The sequence below is a fragment of the Natrix helvetica genome (genome assembly GCF_964273705.1).
Source record: "Natrix helvetica genome assembly, chromosome: 15".
In the NCBI taxonomy this organism is placed as follows: domain Eukaryota; kingdom Metazoa; phylum Chordata; class Lepidosauria; order Squamata; family Natricidae; genus Natrix; species Natrix helvetica.
Window position 1 is genome coordinate 2,868,232 of NC_138565.1, and position 19,719 is coordinate 2,887,950.

General features: G+C 45.8%; 2 protein-coding genes and 1 long non-coding RNA gene across 3 annotated transcripts in view; all 3 read left to right on the forward strand.

Annotated features, from left to right (window-relative positions):
* The window catches only part of LOC309399485, a 338,217-nt gene that overhangs the window by 238,414 nt on the left and 80,084 nt on the right, over nucleotides 1-19,719 (forward strand). The gene's annotated exons all lie outside the window — the stretch shown is intronic.
* Nucleotides 2,969-8,317, forward strand: PPP6C (protein phosphatase 6 catalytic subunit). Its single transcript, XM_081967514.1, has 7 exons — nucleotides 2,969-3,360; nucleotides 4,281-4,376; nucleotides 5,155-5,220; nucleotides 5,649-5,790; nucleotides 6,684-6,763; nucleotides 6,869-7,078; nucleotides 7,264-8,317. The coding sequence occupies exons 1-7, from the start codon at nucleotides 3,286-3,288 to the stop codon at nucleotides 7,510-7,512; spliced, it is 918 nt and encodes a 305-aa protein (XP_081823640.1). The 5' UTR covers nucleotides 2,969-3,285; the 3' UTR covers nucleotides 7,513-8,317.
* Nucleotides 11,522-18,788, forward strand: ARPC5L (actin related protein 2/3 complex subunit 5 like). Its single transcript, XM_081967334.1, has 4 exons — nucleotides 11,522-11,758; nucleotides 15,948-16,020; nucleotides 16,961-17,137; nucleotides 18,116-18,788. The coding sequence occupies exons 1-4, from the start codon at nucleotides 11,595-11,597 to the stop codon at nucleotides 18,176-18,178; spliced, it is 477 nt and encodes a 158-aa protein (XP_081823460.1). The 5' UTR covers nucleotides 11,522-11,594; the 3' UTR covers nucleotides 18,179-18,788.

Here is a 19,719-nt window from a genome sequence, read left to right on the forward strand (position 1 = left end):
TCTATCATCTATCAGATAATCTATCTATCATCTCTCTCTCTCTATCATATATATTTATCATGTATCCATCCATCCATCATCTATATCTATCTATGTCTATCTATCTGTCTTATCGATCTATGGATCTGTCTATCTCCTCCCTCCCTCCCTCCCTGGTCCCTTTCCAACTGTTATTCTGTTTATATCTGTCTGTCTGTCTCTATCTATCTATCTATCTATCTATCTATCTATCTATCTATTTATCTCTAATTTCTAATCTTTATCTTTGAAAGTTGAGTAGATAGATAGATGGACAAACACACACTGCTCCAATTGACACTGCGATCAATTGACCCTGGGATCTACTTTTTGCCTAGGAGCATAGAATACTCTGCTCCCTCCCCCCTGAACAACACCCCTGCGAGGTAGGCTGGTAAAAAAAAAGTCCTGCTCAGAGGGGACCCTCAGCTTAGGGGCAGACAGTGAGGTTCGAAGGCCTCTTGTTTTCAGCCAATGGGAAGAGGTCTGAGAAAAGCCAAGCCATTGGCCTAAGCGCAGGTTGAAGGGCCAATGGGATGACCCGGCTAAGGGCCAATGAAAATATGGAGGGCCAGGTTGGTGCCACCAATCAGCAGAGAGCGGTTTGCGGGGAGAAGGGTATAAAAGGAGGCTGCGAGCAAGGGAGCTGTCAGACCAGCAGCTGGAAGAGCAAGAGGGAAGAAGCAGGAGAGGAAGCTAGAAGAAAGAAGGCAGAAGAAGCTAGAAGAGGAAGAAGAGGATAGAAGCAGGAGATTGAAGGAGAAAGAAGGCAGAAGATAGAAGAGACAGAAGAGGAAGAAAGAAGGCAGAAGATAGAAGAGGAAGAAAGAGGAAGATAGAAGGAAAGTTTGAGGGCGATATAAAAGAAAAGAGCTGAAACAGGGTCACTGCAAGAGGTCACTCAACTCTGCCTACCAAGCCTTTTGGAAGGCACAAAAAGAGCTCAAAACTAGTTTTCTAGTCCTCATGTGTCCTGGGAAGCCAAGAATTTCCCTCCACAAGATGCTGAGGGGGCAGCAGAAAAATAAATAACAAAGCCAAGAATCTGGCGTGACTTTGTAAGTAGAAGAAACCAGGCAATTCACAAAACTTGGGCTGAAGGGAGATTTGGGGGGGAAACCAAACAAAAAACTGGCAGAGGTTTTGGGTCTCTTCCTCCACTTTAAAAGCCATTTTAAAGACCAAATGCTTTATTGTAAGTCATTAAAATGTTGTAAGGTCATTAAAAATAATAATAATCCTCTTGACTACTGGTACTCTTAATTTATATAAAATGCTGGATTTCATGGTTTTCTGAGGGAGAATCTTGTAGCTAATCTTGACTTTCAAAAGGGGTACTAAAATTGCCTCAAGTTTCCTCGATTTCTTCCACATGAGAGATATCTAAGGAGTCTGGATTATAAAGGCCTCTTTACATCAGCCTATGTAGAAAATGCCAGAAAAAGGATTCCAATTATATTTATATATTACATAAATAGGTACATTAAAAACACCACCTATTGTGCCCTAAAATGGCAGTCAAGATGTCATTTTACCCAGGCTGAAGTTTTGCCTCCATTTAGATCAAGGATGCATTACAAAAATTAAAAACGCATCTGTCAGGTGTATCTAATGTTTCAAAATAGCCAGCCTTTCTGTGATACATTTTCAAGTGGAAAATTCCTGGGTTATAAAAAGAATGCTGTTATGAAACTAGTTGGAAGACTTGCTTTCAAAAAGGGAGATTTAAATGGAGGGGCTCTCCACATTTCAAATTTACATTTTTTTTAAAAATGTCAAAACTCAGGATGCTTACACTCATTTCCACATTGCTAGATTTGAAATGGCTCAGGGGTTAAGATGCTGAGCCTGTCAATCAGAGTTTGGCAGTTTGAATCCCTAGCGCCATGTAACGGAGGGAGCTCCCGGGACTTGTCCCAGCTTCTCCCAACCGAGCAGTTCAAAAGCATGTTAAAAAATGCAAGGAGAAAAATAGGGACCACCTTTGGTGGGGAGGGAACAGCGTTCCGGGCGCCTTTGGCGTTGAGTCACACTGGCCACATGACCACATAGACGTCTTCGGACAGCGCTGGCTCTTCGGCTATGAAATGGACATGAGCACCGCCCCCTAGAGTTGGGAACGACTAGGGGAACCTTTATCGTTAGATTTGAAATGTAAAAGTAAAATTCATACAAACATAATTTCCAGGTGCTGCTAAACAAAGATAAAACAGGCATCACAAATGCCTTTCTATGTCTCATCTATCTGTCTGTGTCTGTCTGTCTACAGTATCTATCTATCTATCTATCTATCTATCTATCTATCTATGTCTATCATCTATCTATTATCTCTATCATATTTCTCATCTATTATATTTCTACCTACCTACCTACCTACCTACCTACCTACCTACCTACGTCTATCTCTCATCTCTCTATTATCTCTATTATCTATCCCTATGTATGTATGTATCTATATATCTATCTATCTCATCTATCTATCTTATCTCTCTATTATCTATCTATCATTTCTCTCTCATCTCTCTGTCTCTCTACCATATCTCACTATCATCTCTCTCTCTCTCTCTCTCTCTCTCTCTCTCTCTCTAAATGTGGGTTGGAACTGGGGCTTGTTCAAACCCTCCTGCCAAACAGGAGACCTTCCCCAATCCAAGGCTGTGCACGTGGGCCTTGCACACCCTCATCCCCCTTGGTGCTGTCTCATTGCGCCCACTGGGCATTGCAAACAGCCTCTGCAGGAACAGCAGCAAAGCGTTGACTCCAAATCCCAGCATGCCTCGGGGCAGGGCGGCCGTTTCGACGCCATAATAGACTCCAGAGGGCTGGGGGGAGGGAGGGGCGAGTGAGAGAGAGAGTGTTTGAGAGAGAAGCTGGAAGCAGACAACCGGAAGCGGCCTTGAGGCGGACCAGAAAGAAACACCTTTCCGATTCATTTTTTAAAAAAAACCTAACCAAACCGGAAATTGCCTTTCTCACTTCCGGTGTGGCCGCGGGAAGAAAACCGGGAGTTGAGAGGAGAGGGGGGGGAAAAAAGCGGCTCGCACCGGCTGCCTCCGCTGAAGCCCCCGCGAGGCTGTTTCTTGCGTCGCCTGACGGAACCCGGCCCGAGTTTCCCGCCTCTCTCCGCCCGTGGGCCCCCCACCCGGAAGTGCGACTCGCAGCTTCCGGTCGGGTCCTCTCTTGCCCTTCTCTTTCTCTTCCTCCTCCTCTTTCGGCCTCCCTCCCCTCCCCCTCCCCCCCGCCCCCCCCCGGAGCGGCTCTCCCAAAATGGCGCCGCTGGACTTGGACAAGTACGTCGAGATAGCGAGGCTCTGCAAATACCTGCCCGAGAACGACCTCAAGGTGAGGCGGGGGAAGGGGGGGAGCTGGGAAGGGGAGGGGGCCGATTGCCACCCAGGAAAGGGGAAGAAGGAAAGGGGTCCCCCTAGGCTAAGGGTGGGTGGGGGGCTTCATACTACCTATCCCCCCCCTCCTTAATGGGCTCCATGGAGTCCCACTTTGACAGGATGCCTTGAAAAATCCCCCCTCCTTCCTGGTTCAGCTTTCCCTCTCCCCCCCCTTCCCCGGGATTTCCTCGTGGTCTCCTTTCCAGGTTGATCTGAACCTGCCTGGCTTGGTTTTGGTGGGGTCGGTGGGAAGGATCAGCTGGTTACCTTTGGAACAAGGGCTTGGGTGGTTTAGGGACGGGGGGGCGATTTTTTGGGGGGTGTGGGGGGTGTTCAGGGATCGTCATGTGTGTTGGGCCTGGTCTGTGGGTGCTATGCGAATTTCGCTGTATGGGTATACTGTGTATATACGGGCAATGACAATAAAGTAAATTTAAGGGGCAGAGAACTTTGTGGCGCCAATAAAGGAGAATATTTGTAGCTCAGGGCTGAAATGAGGGGGTTGCTTGGTTCTTTTGTAGACGTTTCATGACCCAACTAGATAACATCATCAGCGCTAGAAGGGAGTGGGACTTTCTCTCTGTTTATATACAGAACCTCTGAGCTTGGTGGGGGGGGGGATTTTTTTGCAGACATTTCATGACCCAACTAGGTAACATCATCAGTGCTAGAAGGGAGTGGGAATTTCTGTCTATATACAGAAGTTCTCATCTGGGTGGTTTTCCTGCAGACGTTTCATGACCCAACTATGAAATCTCATCAGTGGGGTTTGGCGGCCTTTCAAAAACGAAATAAATAATATATTTTGGGACGTAAGGGGAATTTGATGTCATGTGAAACAACCTAAGTTGCTCTGACCTTGTTCTGTCTTTCCAGCGGTTGTGCGACTATGTCTGTGACCTCCTCCTGGAAGAATCGAACGTGCAGCCGGTTTCTACCCCTGTTACCGTCTGTGGTGACATTCATGGACAGGTGGAATAATTTCCTACGTGCCCTGCCTTTGACACTGTTTTCTCCAGCACCTGCAAAGAGAGTACAGCAATTAGCTTAGGGGAAACGAGAACGACTGCTAGGTGCCAAAGCCGGGATTGAGCAAAGAAAAAGAGCAGGCTTTGAGCAGGGGAAGGGGGATGGCCTCTCTGAACTGCCCTAGGGGCAAAAGGCATATTCTTTTTCCTTACACAGCATTGCAAATGTAAAGCAGAAAAGTTCCTATTAAGTAATTTCTGAAAGGTTTTTAGCTCAAACAGAGGGTGCAAGAAGAGTACCTCAGACAAGTGAGGCTTTTAGCTAATTCTAGAGAAATTCTTCTGAGAATTCAATCTTATTCCATCTGATTCTACATTTCCTTTTCCTAATGATCCTTTTGTTCTCTCTTAACATACGTCTAATTAGCAGTCGGGCAAGTTTCTCCTTGAGATGTTCATAAATAGCTTTTGGAGTTTTACGCAAATCTCAACCCGTATCTCACTTTTGCTTATCAGAGTTGCCATTTTGGGCACCTAAAGAATGCCAGGCATGACTGAAAAAGAGGTAATTGTAACATTTCTGTTGGATCCCAACAGCTATCCGATCAGTTTTTAAAACGTTTTAACAGTCCTTGTGGTTGTAATATAATTAACTGTATGCACCATCATTATTTCGGTCAGGCTTTCAGGACCATTTTTAGCATTTGTAAAAAGTCACATGTACAATTCCGTCAAGCGTTCAAAATAATTTCAGTGGCTAATTGTTCCTTTTTGCTTTTCAGTTTTATGATCTATGTGAATTATTCAGAACTGGAGGTCAGGTTCCTGACACGAACTACATATTTATGGTATGAGCAAGAGTGGAGAAAACAGAATTTGGCATGCGATATATCAAGGGGAGGGGATTGTCCTTGTGGTGTTGGGTTCTATTGTGGGAATACAGCTGAGTGCACATGATTTAAAAAAGGGAGTGGCAGCTAGTAAATGACCTGTTAAAAAATGAAGATAGCACAGTTGCTTAGACTCTAAACTTTCTAGCTGGAGGAATGCGTAATTTTGTTGATCAGGTATTTGGATAATTACGTGCACTATATCCTAGGAAGATTAAGAAATAATTGAAAAGCAAAAATGCTTAGCTTTGGGAATGCTGAGAATTGCAGCACAATGTTCTCTCTCTTTAGTTTAATAAAGGCAATATTAATTACCTATTCCTAAAATTGCAGCCTGAGCACAGGGTTGCCAGTGAAACATAGTAAAGCCTTGTTTTGACTTCCAGGGTGATTTTGTAGACCGAGGCTATTACAGTCTAGAGACATTTACTTATCTTCTTGCCCTGAAAGCAAAGTGGCCGGATCGAATCACGCTCCTGCGTGGCAATCATGAAAGCAGACAGATCACCCAAGTCTACGGATTTTATGGTGAGTTCCCTGAAGCTGCCCCAGCTTCTTGCAACCAATTTTTCCCCCATTGCCATCAGTGCAAAACGGTTATGGTTTAATTTGCCTTTCTGGTGGCTTTTTAAAAAGGATTATAGAAGCCTTTTTCCCTGCCAGCTAAAAGCCAGCATAAATCTCATAGTTTATGGAATACTCAGGGATGGAGGAACAGTAGGTTTGGTGGTTAAGGCACCAGGCTAGAAACCAGGAGACAATGAATTCTAGTCCTAACTTAGGTATGAAAGCGGCTGGGTGACTTTGGGCCAATCACCAGAAAATGGTGTTATAGTCCTACCTTAAGCATGAATGCTGGCTGGATGACTTAGGGCCAGTCCCTTTCTCTCAGCCCAGCCTATCTCACAGGGAGAAAATAAGAGGAGGAAGGAATATTACATTCACTGCCTTGAACTGAGAGAGCGAGAGAGTATATATACACATACATATATACGGTGGCTCAGTGCATAAGACGCTGAGCTTGCCGATCAGAAGGTGGGCAGATTGGCGGTTCGAATCCCTAGCGTCGCATAACGGAGTGAGCTCCCGTGACTTGTCCCAGCTTCTGCCAACCTCGAAAGCATGTAAAAAATGCAAGTAGAAAAATAAAGACCAGCTTTGGTGGGAAGGTAACAGCGTTCTGTGCGCCTTGGGCGTTGAGTCATGCCGGCCACATGACTACGGAGACGTCTTCGGACAGCGCTGGCTCTTCGGCTTTGAAACGGAGATGAGCACCGCCCCCTAGAGTCGGGAACGACTAGCACAGATGTGCGAGGGGAACCTTTACCTTGTGTGTGTGATGAAAGCAGGATATGAATGAAAAGAAATAATAGAACGTAGCATCTTTCATTTTCTCTCCTTCCCCTCTCCTCCCAAAACAGATGAGTGCCAAACAAAATACGGTAACGCAAACGCCTGGAGATACTGCACTAAAGTCTTCGACATGCTCACGGTAGCAGCGGTAAGTATTTAAAACGTCGTTTATGCACTCTTCTCTCCCCTTTCCCCCAGGGTAGCTTTTGACTTTTGAGGGTAAGTTAAAAACTCCATTCTTATTTTCCTCAAGTTGATAGACGAACAGATCCTCTGCGTGCACGGGGGCCTTTCTCCAGACATCAAAACACTGGATCAGATCCGAACCATCGAGCGCAACCAAGAGATTCCCCACAAAGGGGCTTTCTGTGACCTCGTCTGGTCTGACCCCGAGGATGTGGACACCTGGGCCATTAGTCCTCGAGGAGCTGGCTGGCTTTTCGGTGCTAAAGTCACCAATGAGGTAAACCCGGGACAAAATTCACCCCAACGTTGTTTTGCCTGCTTGAAAGGTGGTAAAACCCACCTAACCATAGCGATAGAAGTTCTGGGCTCAATTGTAGCCGTATGTCAAGGACTCGCCCGTATATAAAACCCAGTCTGAGAGAGTGCTGTAAATTTACTTCCTCCCTCTTCTCTTTTCCCCAGTTTGTTCACATCAACAACTTAAAACTGATCTGCCGGGCTCATCAGCTGGTCCATGAAGGGTATAAATTTATGTTTGACGAGAAGCTGGTAACGGTTTGGTCCGCTCCAAACTACTGCTACCGCTGTGGAAATATCGCCTCCATCATGGTCTTCAAAGACGTGAACACGCGGGAACCGAAGCTGTTTCGGGCCGTCCCGGATTCCGAACGCGTCATCCCGCCGAGAACCACCACGCCGTATTTCCTCTGAAATATCCTCCTCCAGCCCTCCCTCCTCTCTTTGTGACGTACATCCTATGGAGCACTTTGCTGCTGAAATGCTTTTGTTTTTTTGTTTTTGTTTTTAATTATTATTTTTAAATTATCTCAACGTATTGTACATGGTCCATAGCGTTGCGTCCCTTAAGCCTGCCTTTCCCCCGTTTGCGTCGCCTCCCTTTTCTAAGATTGCTTTTGAAATGTCCCACGAGCACTTAAACTTTGTCGTAGATATGACAGGTATATACGACAAGATATATATATAGATATATATATATATATAGTGCTTTTGATTCCCTGTTTTTTTGTTTTTTTGTTTTTTTTAGGGAAAACTCTTTCCCCCCTTTGAAATAAAATCAAATAAAAGCAGAGCAAGACGTCAGAATTCTCCTTTATTCCGTTCAGGAGTTGGCTTTGGGGGGGTGGGGGGGATTCTTTTGTTTGTTTTGGATAAGGTTGTTAAGATATTTCAGCAGCAAAGTTGAATTTAATGTGCATTTTGGGACTTGGTTATAGTCCAACTTCAGGGCATATCCTTAGGCTGTAACGGTGGGCTGGCCTTGTTTATATTTTAAATCCTAAATAAGTGGTTTAGGAAAAGGCCCCTTATACATATATATATATATGGCTATAGAATATATATATATATATATATTCTTTCAGCTTTGTTTTTTATGTTTAGGGTTCCAAGTGAAACGGGAAATCCATTACAGGTATTTGAATTTGTACAATAAAATAACTGTTCTGATTTTTTTCCTCAGATACCTTGTATTTTTAATAAAACTGATCATCTTGAACCCCTGCCTCGAGGTGAAACTTGAAAATAAAACCTTACGTTGTTGTGAATGAGCGCCTTCATATGCCAGCCGTGAGGAAAGCCCAACACACACACAGTCACAGTTTTTTCACGGATGTTTTGTAAATACATTTGGGCTTTTGGAACTGAAGTGCTGATCCCAGCTATGGAAGAGGGTTTTTTGTTTGTTTGTTTGTTTTAGGGCTAGAGATAATATTTTGCCCTCTGCAATTGTTTCGGGATATATTTTAAGAAAAAATGTCTTTGCCAATGTGGAACTGGAATTGTTAAAACCGTCCAGCCCAGAGCATCAGTAAAAAGGCAGTTGTGATGCCTGTTTTATCTTTGTTTAGCAGCACCTGGAAATTACGTTTGTATGGATTTGACTTTTACATTTCAAATCTAACGATAAGGGTTCCCCTAGTCGTTCCCAACTCTAGGGGGCGGTGCTCATGTCCGTTTGATAGCCGAAGAGCCAGCGCTGTCCGAAGACATCTTTGGGGTCACATGGCCAGCGTGACTCAACGCCAAAGGCACCCGAAACTCTGTTCCCTCCCCACCAAAGGTGGCTCCTATTTTTCTCCTTGCATTTTTTAACATGCTTTTGAACTGCTAAGTTGGCAGAAGCTGGGACAATTCCCAGGATATCACTCCGTTAGGTGGCGGTGGGGATTCAAACTGCCAAGCTCAGCATCTTATCCCCTGAGCCATTTCAAATCTAGCAATGTGGAAATGAGTGTAAGCATCCTGAGTTTTGACATTTTTTAAAAAAAAATGTAAATTTGAAATGTGGAGAGCCCCTCCATTTAAATCTCCCTTTTTGAAAGCAAGTCTTCCAACTAGTTTCATAACAGCGTTCTTTTTATAACCCAGGAATTTTCCACTTGAAAATGTTATCACAGAAAGGCTTTCTATTTTGAAACATTAGATACACCTGACAGATGCCATTTTTTAAATTTATTTTTGTAATGCATCCTTGACCTAAATGGAGGCAAAACTTCAGCCTGGGTAAAATGACATCTTGACTGCCATTTTAGGGAACAATAGCTGGTGTTTTTTAATGTACATATTTATGTAATATATAAATATAAATATAATCCTTTTGGTGGCATTTTCTAAACAGCCCTTTATGATCCAGACTCATTAGATATCTCTCATGTGGAAGAAATAGAAGAAACGTGAGGCAATTTTAGTACCCCTTTTGAAAGTCAAGATTAGCTACAAGACTCTCCCTCAGAAAACCATGAAATCCAGCATTTTCTCCTATATAAATTAAGAACAATACGAGTCAAAAGGATTATTATTATTTTTTTAATGACCTTATAACCCAAATAAAGCATTTGGTCTTTAAAATGGCTTTTAAAGTGGAGGAAGAGACCCAAAACCTCTGCCAGTTTTTTGTTTGGTTTCCCCCCCAAATCTCCCTTCAGCCCAAGTTTTGTGAATTGCCTGGTTTCTTCTACTTACAAAGTCACGCCAGATTCTTGGCTTTGTTATTTATTTTTCTGCTGCCCCCTCAGCATCTTGTGGAGGGAAATTCTTGGCTTCCCAGGACACATGAGGACTAGAAAACTAGTTTTGAGCTCTTTTTGTGCCTTCCAAAAGGCTTGGTAGGCAGAGTTGAGTGACCTCTTGCAGTGACCCTGTTTCAGCTCTTTTCTTTTATATCGCCCTCAAACTTTCCTTCTATCTTCCTCTTTCTTCCTCTTCTGTCTCTTCTATCTTCTGCCTTCTTTCTCCTTCAATCTCCTGCTTCTATCTTCTTCTTCCTCTTCTAGCTTCTTCTGCCTTCTTTCTTCTAGCTTCCTCTCCTGCTTCTTCCCTCTTGCTCTTCCAGCTGCTGGTCTGACAGCTCCCTTGCTCGCAGCCTCCTTTTATACCCTTCTCGCCCCAAACCGCTCTCTGCTGATTGGTGGCACCAACCTGGCCCTCCATATTTTCATTGGCCCTTAGCCGGGTCATCCCATTGGCCCTTCAACCTGCGCTTAGGCCAATGGCTTGGCCTTTCTCAGACCTCTTCCCATTGGCTGAAAACAAGAGGCATTCGGAACCTCACTGTCTGCCCCTAAGCTGAGGGTCCCCTCTGAGCAGGACTTTTTTTTACCAGCCTACCTCGCAGGGGTGTTGTTCAGGGGGGAGGGAGCAGAGTATTCTATGCTCCTAGGCAAAAAGTAGATCCCAGGGTCAAATTGATCCCAGGGTCAATTGGAGTAGTGTGTGTTTGTCCATCTATCTATCTACTCAACTTTCAAAGATAAAGATTAGAAATTAGAGATAAATAGATAGAGACGGACAGACAGATATAAACAAATAACAGTTGGAAAGGGACCAGGGAGGGAGGGAGAGAGGAGATAGACAGATCCATAGATCGATAAGACAGATAGATAGACATAGATAGATATAGATGATGGATGGATGGATACATGATAAATATATATGATAGATAGAGAGAGATGATAGATTATCTGATAGATGATAGAGATGATAGATAGATATAGGATAGATAGATATAGATGATAGCTAGATAGATAGAGAGATGATAGATAAAGATAGATTATCTATCTGATAGATAGATGATAGAAATGATAGATATAGGATAGATATAGATGATAGATAAGATTATCTAGATAGATGATAGATATAGGATAGAGAGATATAGATAGAGAGATAGATGATAGATAAAGATTATCTATCTGATAGATGATAGAGATGATAGCTAGATATAGGATAGCTAGAGATGATAGATAGCTAGATAGAGAGATGATAGCTAGATAGATATAGGATAGATATAGATGGTAGGTAGGTAGGTAGGTAGATAGATAGATATAGATGATAGATAGATGATAGATAGATAGATAGATAGATAGATAGATAGATAGATAGATGATAGATAGATGATAGATAGATGATAGATAGATAGATAGATAGATAGATAGATAGATAGATAGATAGATAGATAGATAGATAAAGACGATGGGAGAAAGAAAGAAGAGAGAGAGAGAGAAGCAAAATGAATGAATGAATGAACAGAAGCGAAACTGAATCCCAGAAAGAGAGACGGGGGTGGGAGAGAGAGAGAGGAGTGACCTTCGAAGCGCCGCCAGACCTCTTCCCCATCAGGCCACGCCCCAGGGCGAAGCTCCTCCTTCCCGGTCGCGCCCCCCCGTCCTCCGCTGAGCTCCTCCCCTTCTCCGGTACGGGCGGGGTTTCCGCTTCCGCGGAGGGTGGTCGGCGTGCGAGGGAGCGAGCGGAGCTTGAGGCGGCCGCCCGGCGCGGCCATGGCGCGTCCCTCCCTCTCCTCGCGATTCCGCCGCCTGGACATCGACCAGTTCGACGAGAACCGCTTCGTGGAGGAGCCCGACGCCGCCGAGGCCGGGAGCGGTGCCGGTGCGGCTGACGGCAACGGAGGGCCCGGCCCGGAGGTGGAGGCGGCGCTGCGGCAATATCCTTTCGGGGCGCTGGGGAGGGGGGGGGGAGGACTACAAGACCCATGCGCCTCTGCCTGCTCTCTCCTCCCTTGGTTCCTTTCAGGATCCGTTGGGGAAGGGTCTCCGTCTGCCTCCTCTCTCTCTCTCTATGTCATCTATACCTACCTACCTCCCTTCTATCATCCATCCATCCTATTTATCTATTTCCTTATCTATCATCCATCTAGTCTGTCTTTTTTCCCCATCCATCCATATCTATCTACCTATCATCTATCTATCCTATTATCTATCCTTCTGTGTCATCTGCCAATCAATCTATCAATGTAGAGCTGTCTGTCATCTATATCTCCCTCCCTCCCTCTCCCTTCTTATCATCTGTCCATCCATCCTATTTATCTATTTCCTTATCTATCATCTGTCTATCTAGTCTGTCTGTTTATCCATCCATCCATATCTGTCTACCTGTCTCTATATCTATCTATCCATTCATCCATCCTATTATCTATCCTTCTGTGCCATCTGTCTATCAATCTAAAGCTACCTGTCATCTATATCCACCTCCCTCTCCCTTCAATCATCTATCCATCCATCTATCCATTTTATCTATCTACTTCATCTTCTGTCTATATTTCTACCACTATCTGTCTCTCTTTATCCATCATCTGTTTATCCATCAATCCATCTCTAGCTATCTACCTAACTATCCATCCATCCGTCCTCCCTCCAAGGTCCCTTCCAACTCCTGTATCTACCTATCATCTATCTACTTTTCTACCTACATACCTCTCTACCTACCAATCATTTATCTATCATCTATCCGTCCATCCATCATCTAAGCTAATCTCTTTTCATTTTATCCACCCATTTTATCTATCTCTGTTGGTCTGTGTTATCTTGGTCTATATCTTTCATCTTTCTATATATCTAGTAATGTTTATCAACATCTTTCTGTTTCTATGTCTTCTATCTATACACATCCATTCTGTCATCTATCTTCTTTATCTGTAATACTCTCTATTATCCATATACCCCTATCTCTATCTATGTATAAATCTATCCTCTCTATACATCCATCTCTCTCTCTCCATTCTATCCACCCACCATATCTGTTCCCATTTCCATGTCTCCTGTCTCTATTCTACATATCTATCCTACTGGTATGTATCTATCCATCTGTCCATTCTAGCCATCATATCTACCTATCTCACTCATCTTGTCTCTCTCATCCATCCGTTTACTGCATCTCCCTTTCTGCCCCCATCCCAACCGGGGTGGTCTCCCCCTTCCTCAACAGCTTCATCCATATCTCTCTCTTGGGCATTGGTGCCCGTTGTCAGAAGTTGGAAGCCCAACACGTCTCCGTAGACGTTATGGGGCATCCATCGATCTGAGCCCAGGAGAAGCTGAAGAGAGGATGAGACTCCTTCTCTGTTCTTTTTTTCCATGGTAGATTTTGGGTGGGTGGGTGGGTCCTTTCACAGACCACCTTTTTTTTAAGAAGCCCTTTCCCACTTTTTGGCTTAGTCTCCCCTCCCTAATGACTGAAGGTATGCAGTTCCACCAGGCAAATGACTAAGAAATTCATGCCGAGCGTGATTTCCTGCTGGTTCAGGGTTTGGCCAAGTTCTTTTAATGGGGTGGGTGGCCTGGAGGTGATTTTTGGCTGCCTGCTTGTTGAATAGAGGAACCCCACGGGGGAATAATTTCACAACTCCTTGGCTAATCTTCGCTTTTCCCCTGCAGTAAATGTCTTCTTCCTTAAGCCTTATTATTATTATTATTTTTAGCGCTTGAGTTGCCCGCGGTCTCATTTTCAGATCTCTTAACCGTTCTTGGCATTTTTGGATGCTCTGGAAAACTGTCGTGTCTATTTCTATCCGGCCTTCGTCGACGCTTTAGAGGATGCTTTTGGCGTTTATACGCCCACCAGTTCATTCCCAGCCTGCAGTGTCTTGCGTTAGAAATCCCCCCCCCTTTTTTTTTTCTGGCTTGTCTGTCTGGATTTGCTTCTCTTTCTCTGCATTTGCAACGCATCTAAAGAAATAAATGCCCTTTTGCTTTTGCCGGGACTGCAGGTTGAGGCCTGTCCTTGATCTAGCTGTGAGTTTCACAGCCGGGCGCACGTCTCCCCTCCCTCCCTGACCATCTTAACGGTTCCGATGCATGTTGTTTAAGGCGACAGAAGGAGGGGGCGGCCGTTAAAGGCATGTTGAGACAATGCCGGCACTGTGTGGGAAAATGTTCCCTGTGGTTGCCAGGTGCAGCATCTGTGCAGGATGGCTTCTGACTTTGATCTGCCAATTTCTTTCTTTCTTTCTTTCTTTCTTTCTTTCTTTTTCTTTTAACTTCTGGAGAGCTCTTGAGAAACCTTCTTAAAAAAAAAAAACAACCCCTGTGAAATGAAGGCGCTCAGCTCAGCCTGTGAATGAGAAGCTGACAAGCCCGCAGAGGTGACATGATGTGACAGGACAAAATTGCTGAGGAATTTGGAAGAGGGAGGAGAGGAACCGCGCCCCGGGTGCGTCCTCGGTGCACCAGGAATGACACAAGACCTGTAAGGGGCCGTGATGCCATGCGGTTATCATGTGTAGCATCAGGTTTGACCGGCAGAGACCGGTCTGGCTGGATCTGAACACATGGGATGGGGGGGGTTGTGAATGTCACTCGGCCTGTTCCCGATCGATCGTGCCACGACAGATTTGCAGAATGTGGAGCAAGAGATGTTGGCACCCTTCTGCTGATTGTGCCCTGTTTCAGCAACGGGGGAGAAAGAAAGGACACGGAATTGACATTTGCCCAGAGCGGAATCAAAAGACCTCGGGCATGATGGGGAAAGGAAAAACAAACAAACCAGTATCTCTAAGCTGCGTTTGCGTCCTACCCTTGGTGAAGTTTTAACCTTGGCTGATTTTGCTTGCGGCTTAGCTTCTTCGATTCGTTTATGACCGTGCGCCACCCAGCATACGGGTGTCAATTTCGTTAGCCAAAGCTGCGTTTTTATCCAGGCCCACAGCAAAATATTTTCCCCTCGCTGCTCTCCCAGGAGGCGAGAGACAGATGTCGAAAACACTTTTGAGATCCGGTGTTTTCTAAAACATAATAAGGATGATTTGGTTCTTCTAATATGTGAAGGTTTTGCTTTGGGGCTTTATTATATCCTGGTTTTTGTGTGTGTGTCTGTGTCTTTGGAAATCTTTTGCTGGGCTAAACCGAATTCTTTCTTTGCTTGTTCTCTGGATAGAGGGGGACAGCAGTTGGAAGGGACCTTGGAGGTCTTCTAGTCCAACCCCCTACCTAGGCAGGAAACCCTATACCGTTTCAGACAAATGGGTATCCAGCATCTTCTTAAAAACGTCCAGTGTTGGAGCATTCACAACTTCTGGAGGCAAGTCCTTCCACCGATTAATTGTTCTCACTGTCAGGAAGTTTCTCCTTAGTTCTAGATTGCTTCTCTCCTTGATTAGTTTCCACCCATTGCTTCTTGTTCTACCCTCAGGTGCCTTGGAGAATAACTTGACTCCCTCTTCTTTGTGGCATCCCCTGAGGTATCGGAAGACTTCTATCCTGTCTCCCTTAGTCCTTCTTTTCATTAGACACACCCAGTTCCTGCAACCGTTCTTCATATGTTTTAGCCTCCAGTCCCCTAATCATCTTTGTTGCTCTTCTCTGTACTCTTTCTAGAGTCTCCACATCTTTTTTACATCGTGGCGACCAAAACTGAATGCAGTATTCCAAGTGTGGCCTTACCAAGACATTTATAAAGTGGTATCAACACTTCACGTGATCTTGATTCTATCCCTCTGTTGATGCAGCCTAGAACTGTGTTGGCTTTTTTGGCTGCTGTTGTAATCTGTTCCAATGAAAGCTGCCTTTTTTTCTCCCATATTATTTTGCCGTTAGCCCAGGATCTGAAATCCCTAACTATTTGAGAGCCGGGAACAAATTTGCTTGAACGAATTTCCTTGTAAATGTTAACCTTGTGCCCAGAAGCCTAAGGGGACAGCTAGGTCTTCTTCCAGCATCTTTCCGATGGATTGAAGTTGACTTGGTAACCTAGAACATTGCACACCTCATTGGTGGGAACACTTCCCTCAGCCGCTGGCCTTATTAGGAATTGTTATTATAGATATGTTGGGAGGGGGGGGGAGAGTTTTATGACTGCACACAACACACCCACAAATTCCTTAGCTTCGTTTATCGCACGGGGGACTTGCTTCGGGCCTTCCACGCCGCTTTACGAAACTCTCCGGTGAACACTAAGAATCCAGTTGCAAAGGTAAAAGGGAGATTATTTTTAACTTCGTTCTCTATCAACGTGACTCCAATCAAATCCCCTAGGAGTTGTTGAGAATTCTGGAGGGCATGGAAGTTGGCAAAGGGACGTGCCTGGCTTTCGTTGAACCTGGCCACTTGGAGTTTAGTTTGGGCAGGAGTCACCAATTGGTGGTCTGCAGAAAAAAATTATTTGCATTTTTTATATCGCAGTAAATCAGGGGTCCTCCAACTACGGGCCCTGGGACACTTGTGTTGCTGCATAAAGTCTTCCCCTCTGAGTCTTTTTGTGTGGGTTGAAAGGGGGCAGAAGTTCTGACTTGGGGTCTGCTTCAGCCTCCTGGTGGGGGGCTTTGGGCGAAGGCTGGAGGGAAGGGCCGCTGGGGGTGAAGAGCCGGAGGGCCTCGTTCCAGTGGGACCGCATCATGGCCTGGAACTGGCTGACCATCTCAGCCCGCTGAGCCTCCAAGCGCCGGTGCCTGGCCTTGCACTCCCGCAGGTCTTCCCTCTGCTTGGAAAGCTATGCTCCTAGTCCTCAGGGAGGTGCTTCTGCTGAGCCTCCTTCTCGGTCAGATCCAATTTGAGCTGTTTTGCCAACTCTTTCTCCTGGCGGCTGCTTAGCTCCAACAACTGCTTCCTCTTGGGGCCTCGCGGGCTGGCGAGGAGTGGTGAATAGGTTGGCAAGGCACCCCTCGACATGAGTGACATCAAGTTGGCCATGCCCACCCAGTCACATGACCACCTAGGCACGCCCACCCAGTCATTAGGCAGATCATATTAGTGGTCCGCGGGATTTAAAATTGGCTGGTGGCCGTTCTTCACACTTGCGACCCTTTGTCGCCAGAGAGCGGACGCGGAGAATCCTTCCCAGCACCAACCGCGTTGAGTTGGGCTGCTGCGGATGGGATGGCCTCCTTTGACCTCCCTTGCCTTTCTGCTCACAGCAGGCGGCCCAGGAAGTGGTGCTGAAGGTGCTGACCTCCTTCAAAAGCAGCGAGATCGAGCCGGCGGTCAACTCCTTAGACAGCAACGGCATCGACCTGCTCATGAAGTACATTTATAAAGGATTCGAAAAGCCGACGGAGAACAGCAGCGCCATCCTCCTTCAGTGGCATGAAAAGGTACGGCCGGTATCCCACACCTGGGAAGATAAATTCCTCGTTCGTGGCTCGGCGGGGCCTCTCCCGCCATGTCCTCTGGCCAGCTACCGTGTTTTTCGGAGTATTAGACGCATCAAGGTTTTGAAGAGTCAATTTAAAAAAAAAAAAAAGTTTTTGCACTCTGCAAACCTCCCAAAACGGCCCATTGAACCTGGCCACTTGGCAATGTGCTAGGTTACCGTTTTTTCACGAAAACGGGCCCGTTGTTTCGCTTTTTTTTCCAAAAAAGGGCATTAATACCCCTTAGGAGGCTAGTAGAGTGGCCCCAAAAACGAGCAAAAAACGGCTCATTGTTTAGCAAAAACGGGCCCGTTTTTTGTCAAACAAAGGGCATTTGGAATCTTATAGAGTGCTCCTGGGGGTTGGGGGGGGGCAACATTGAGCAAAAAAACGGCCCATTTTTTGCTCATTTCTGCCCTCCCCAGCCACCAGGAGCACTCTGGAAGCCTCCCAAAGGCTATGCACAGCCATTTTTGCAAAGGGGGCAGGGTTTTGGGATGTGGCCTTAGCAAGGCCTTGTAAAGTGGTAGTAACACTTCATGTGATCTCGATTCCATCCCTCTGTTGATGCAGCCTAGAACTGTGTTGGCTTTTTGGGCAGCTGTTGCCCACGGCTGGCTCCTATTTAAGTGGTTGTCCACTGAGACTCCAAGATCCCTCCCACAGTTACTCCTATTGAGCCAGGTACCACCTATCCTGTACCTGGGCATTTTGGATTTTCTTTCCTAAATGTAGAACCTGGCTTTTTTTCACCCTTGAATTTCATTTTATTAGATAGCGCCCAATGTTCCAAGTCTTGTCAAAATCCTTCTGTACCTCAACTCTAAAAGTACTTTGGAGTTTTGCTATATGAAAAAAAAAACCTCCTGCCTCAGTGGATGATAGGTAGGAAGCCGGCCGGCATGCCGCAGCTGCTAATTTTCCCGTTTCTCTTCCCAGGCGTTAGCGATAGGCGGACTCGGCTCCATCGTCCGGGTTCTCACCGCACGGAAAACGGTTTAAAAAGCCGGGGTCCCCGAGACACCAAGAACATTTTTTCGGGAGCCGGGAAGAGCCCTCCACGTTTCGGTTATACCTATACGACCGGCAGCATCCCACTCAAAACACAGTTGGGAGAAGGAAGGAAGGAAGGAAGGCGCAGGGAGAATGATGGAGCTGCGTTCGTTTTCCGACTGAAGGACTCGGAGCCGGGAGGGGAGGCAGCCTGCAATTTTGCGTGGCAGCGGAGGGAAACTGTGTGTGTGTGTGTGTGTGTGTTTGTGTGTGTGATTTTGCGTTGGCATCCAGATGCCCGTTTCCTGAACGAAGGCGGGCTTGCAATGCTGCTGCTCTGGCCCACTGAATGTGTGAGTACGCGCGCGTGGGTGTGAAACTTTTATTTAAACACATTTGCGGTGTGGGTGGGGGAGATCATGGGGAGGGGGTGGCAGCTGCGGTGTCAGAAGCAAAGCTGTTAAGTTGTTTAAGGAAAGGCAGGTGTTCTCATGCGAGAGGGCCTTCTTTTTTTTTGTACATAGTTAAGAATCGCTGGGCTCAGCGCGGACGTCGGTTTCATGTAAAGTGCCTGCTACTCTGTAATTAAAATAAAAGTTCTTGGAGAGTTAACTTTAAACTGGCTGATTGCTCTGTCTTAATAATAATAATAATTTTATTTGATTAGCCGCAACCCTCTCCCGAAGGACTCTTCCACAAAGAGAGATGCAATGGGTTCCTTAAACAGGCTAAAGGTAAAGGTTCCCCTCGCACACCTGTGCTAGTCGTTCCCGACTCTAGGGGGGTGGTGCTCATCTCCATTTCAAAGCCCAAGAGCCAGCGCTGTCTGAAGATGTCTCCGTGGTCATGTGGCCGGCATGACTCAACGCCAAAGGCGCATGGAATGCTGTTCCCTCCCCACCAAAGGTGGTCCCTATTTTTCTACTGGCATTTTTGACCTGCTTTCGAACTGCTAGGTTGGCAGAAGCTGGGACAAGTCACGGGAGCTCACTTTAGGGATTCGAATCGCCAAACTGCCAACCTTTCTGATTGACAAGCTCAGCGTCTTAGCCCAAATTACACCGTTATGGTGACCTTAAAACTCTACCAATGCAGTGGGGTGGGGAGGGGGGAAGATCAATAGGTGACCTCCTGTGTGTGAAGCTGAAATAAACGTATTTTGCAAATGATAGCAGAGGAAGAGCTGATTCCAACAGGCCACATTTTCCTTCGCCTTTCCCCCTCATCAAGTTTGGCCAGGTTGAAGATGTCCTATTCGCCCTCCTTTTATAGGAGTTGGAAGGGACCTTGGAGGTCTTCTAGTCCAACCCCCTGCCTAGGCAGGAAACCCTACACCACTTCAGACAAATGGCTATCCAACATCTTCTTAAAAACTTCCAGTGTTGGAGCATTCACAACCTCTGGAGGCAAGCTGTTCCACTGATTAATTGTTCTCACTGTCAGGAAGTTTCTCCTTATTTCTAAGTTGCTTCTCTCCTTGATTAGTTTCCACCCATTGCTTCTTGTTCTACTCAGGTGCCTTGGAGAATAGTTTGACTCTCTCTTCTTTG

What these genes read in the sequence shown, in the direction of transcription:
- PPP6C (XM_081967514.1), top strand. Translation starts at nt 3,286, where the DNA reads ATGGCGCCGCTGGACTTGGACAAGTACGTCGAGATAGCGAGGCTCTGC. An exon ending in TGCCCGAGAACGACCTCAAG is followed by an intron (nt 3,361 to 4,280) that starts GTGAGGCGGGGG and finishes CTGTCTTTCCAG; the next exon opens with CGGTTGTGCGACTATGTCTG. An exon ending in ACATGCTCACGGTAGCAGCG is followed by an intron (nt 6,764 to 6,868) that starts GTAAGTATTTAA and finishes ATTTTCCTCAAG; the next exon opens with TTGATAGACGAACAGATCCT.
- ARPC5L (XM_081967334.1), top strand. Translation starts at nt 11,595, where the DNA reads ATGGCGCGTCCCTCCCTCTCCTCGCGATTCCGCCGCCTGGACATCGAC. An exon ending in GTGGAGGCGGCGCTGCGGCA is followed by an intron (nt 11,759 to 15,947) that starts ATATCCTTTCGG and finishes CGTTTATCGCAC; the next exon opens with GGGGGACTTGCTTCGGGCCT. An exon ending in TCCTTCAGTGGCATGAAAAG is followed by an intron (nt 17,138 to 18,115) that starts GTACGGCCGGTA and finishes TTCTCTTCCCAG; the next exon opens with GCGTTAGCGATAGGCGGACT.